The following is a 2,881-nucleotide window of genomic DNA, read 5'->3' on the forward strand; positions in this document are numbered from 1 at the left end:
TAATGACATGTTCTATTACAATTCAAACAATTAGTTACTTGTTTTCCTACTTCTAATTCAACCTTTTTTGTACTGTTACATTAACAGTAAAAGTAAAATCTTGATTATTATTAACTTTATCACGATTCAAATAGAACTGTTCACATGTCTCTTCTATTTCACTCATTTTTGATATTCCATTATTTATTGATATTCTCAGCCCTTCAATTTGAGTTTTAATTTGTTCTCTTTTCTTCAAAACTTCTCTGGACTGTTTTAATGATTTTCTTGGTAATTTTATTAATTTTTTAATAAATTCATCAAAGTTCTTCATACCTAACTGCCAAAACATTTGTGTAAATTCATCGGTTGTTTTATTAGCAAAAATGGCTGAATTATTAAATTTTAAATACCATGGTTCATCTATTTCTGGAATAATTGAACTGAAAATACAATCTTGAGATTGTAATGCATTAATAACTTGTGGGTCTTCAGCATCACAGAATGTAAGCATAGCAATAAAATTCTTTTTCACATCTTTCCCAAATAAATTAATAATATTCCCAAATATATATCTTTGACTTGCTGTTAATCTTGCATTACTTGATTGTGCAACAAAACAAATAGCATTTAAATCTAATTCTTTTGTTTCAAATGCTTCTTTGATTTGTCTGGTAATTTCTTTATCATGTTCAATTCCTCTTGTATCTCCAAATCCAGGTGTATCTATTATTTTTATTGGTGGTGTTCTTTTTGTTCTTTTAATATTATAAATTGTTACTTCACTTGTTTGACTTTTAGATTGATCTCTATTCTGTTCTAAATTATCTTCATTTATAATTATATATCTAAAATCATCTGTTATCTTGATTCCATATAATGCATTTACAAAACTATTTAATAATGTTGTTTTACCACTTCCTGTTTCACCAATAACTAAAATACCAATTGCATCATTCTCATCTACTTGATTAAATTCTTCATTTGGATATAAATATATTTTCAATTTTCCTTTTTCATGGCTTTCAAATCTTTTACTTCCTTTAATTGGAACATTTTTTCTGGATATAGTTGTAGTATTATTTGATGAAGTATTATGTGTTGTAGTATTACATGGTGAACCAACAGATGTTGTATTATTATTTGATGAAGTATCAGACATTTCTGTTGTTATATTGATCTTGTTATCATATAAAATAGATGATAATTTTAATGATTTTTCATTTTCTCTTTGTATTTTATTTCTTTCTTGATCTTCAAATACAAAACCTTTTGTTATACATGTTACAATTTCAAGTTTCTTTCTGATATCAGAAAGAGAAATGTTCTTATTGAATTGTTTTTTCATGAATATTTTTCCATCCAAATATATTCCAATAGTTATAGTATCCATTCCTTTTTCATTTTTAATAATAATTTCATCATTATTTATTATATTTTCTACTAAAAATGTTTCTTCTTCATCTTTTTCAATTATTTCATTATCAAGTGTATAGAAATGTGCAGATTCTGGAATATTTTGAATTGATTTTCTGACATCACTTAATTTTGTTTTCTTATCCAATTCAATAGTTTTAAATAATTTGTCATTTAACTTTATTTTTACTTCCTTTTTATCTCCTGTTTCTTTGATATTTATTATTCTTGATGAATCAATTACATCTTCTATAGTAAATGATTCTTCATCATTTATATCAATTAAATCTCCTTCTTTTGTTAGGAATTGATGAGAACCAGACATCTTTTCTTTTAATTTCTCTCTTGCTGTTTTCAAATTGTCTTGTGAATTCAGTGGTTTAACTGAAATCGATTTTCCATTTAAGAAGAATCTTACTTTTATATTTGACATTTGATGAATAAAAGTTTATTTTGTAGTTTAAATACTGATAATTTAGAAAATAGGTTATTTGTTTAAAAGAATTACTTCTTTTTCTGATTGGTTATTTCTTTTAAACATCATTTGTTTTAATATTTTATTCACTTTTATTTTTATATTTCACTATATTTTTATCGTTAATTATGTTTTCATGAAATAACATTACAAAGAAGTTTTCATCAATGTAAAATTTCAAAATAATTTATTTATTCTTTATTTATTTTTATCGTTTTTCTTGAATTGAAATTATTTAAATTAAAAATAGATAAAATCATTTGACTTATTTCGTATTTCTTTCATGTTATATTACAATTTATTGTTTCTTCATTTAATTTTATTATTTCAAAATGGTTGTTATAAAATTATAATAACATTGAAGGGGTAATGATTGTTATATATAAATTATTATCTTTTTTATTTTATTTTTATTTATATTTTTCATTTATTTTCTTTTAATAAAAACGAAATACAAAAAATAAAACAAAAATTCAATAATGAAAGAATGAAAACAAATATTATCTGTATTGATAGAAATACATTAATTATCATATTAAACATTCCCATAATAATAACTATCACCATAACAATTATAATAATAATGATATGAATTATTTCATTCATCATTTTATTCATTTCCATCATCATAAATATTTTATCATTAATTCAAATAGAATCAATCAGTATTATAATACAAATAAATCACATAATAAAACACAACACAGATATAAACAATATCATAATAAAAGACAACAATAAATAAGAAATAATAAAAATACAATTAAATGAAAGAAAATAATTAAATGATTAAAGTGAAAATGATTAATAATAAATAAGTGAATTAAATAATAATTAAATGAAGGAAATGAAGTGAATATATAAGAAATACAAATAATATATCTAATAATATGAAATTATCAGTAACAATATGTTATTAAATATAAAAATAATTTCATTCATCAAATTAATAAAGATATAAGAATAATTAATTCTTAATTGAAGTACTAAATATAAAATAATCAATATTGA

The 2,881-nt window shown here is 21.3% G+C and overlaps 1 protein-coding gene across 1 annotated transcript in view, besides 7 other annotated features; it reads right to left on the reverse strand.

Annotated features, from left to right (window-relative positions):
• The window catches only part of EDI_213940 (uncharacterized protein), a gene marked incomplete at both ends in the record, with an annotated part of 1,991 nt that extends 163 nt beyond the window's left edge, over positions 1-1,828 (reverse strand). Inside the window, 2 exons of the mRNA XM_001733308.1 lie at positions 1-62; positions 116-1,828. The exon at positions 1-62 is cut by the window's left edge and continues 163 nt beyond it. Of these exons, the coding sequence (XP_001733360.1) occupies positions 1-62; positions 116-1,828 (1,775 nt within the window). The remainder of the gene's footprint in view (positions 63-115) is intronic.
• Positions 272-297: a sequence feature (AT_rich).
• Positions 1,382-1,419: a sequence feature (AT_rich).
• A 110-nt stretch (positions 1,829-1,938) lies between the features above and the next one.
• Positions 1,939-2,008: a microsatellite.
• Positions 2,009-2,040: 32 nt separating this feature from the next.
• Positions 2,041-2,127: a sequence feature (AT_rich).
• A 130-nt stretch (positions 2,128-2,257) lies between these two features.
• Positions 2,258-2,309: a microsatellite.
• Positions 2,310-2,355: 46 nt separating this feature from the next.
• Positions 2,356-2,629: a repeat region.
• Positions 2,627-2,881: part of a repeat region that runs on past the window's edge.

This window comes from Entamoeba dispar, genomic scaffold, assembly GCF_000209125.1.
Source record: "Entamoeba dispar SAW760 scf_1105229460183 genomic scaffold, whole genome shotgun sequence".
NCBI lineage: Eukaryota > Evosea > Mastigamoebida > Endamoebidae > Entamoeba > Entamoeba dispar.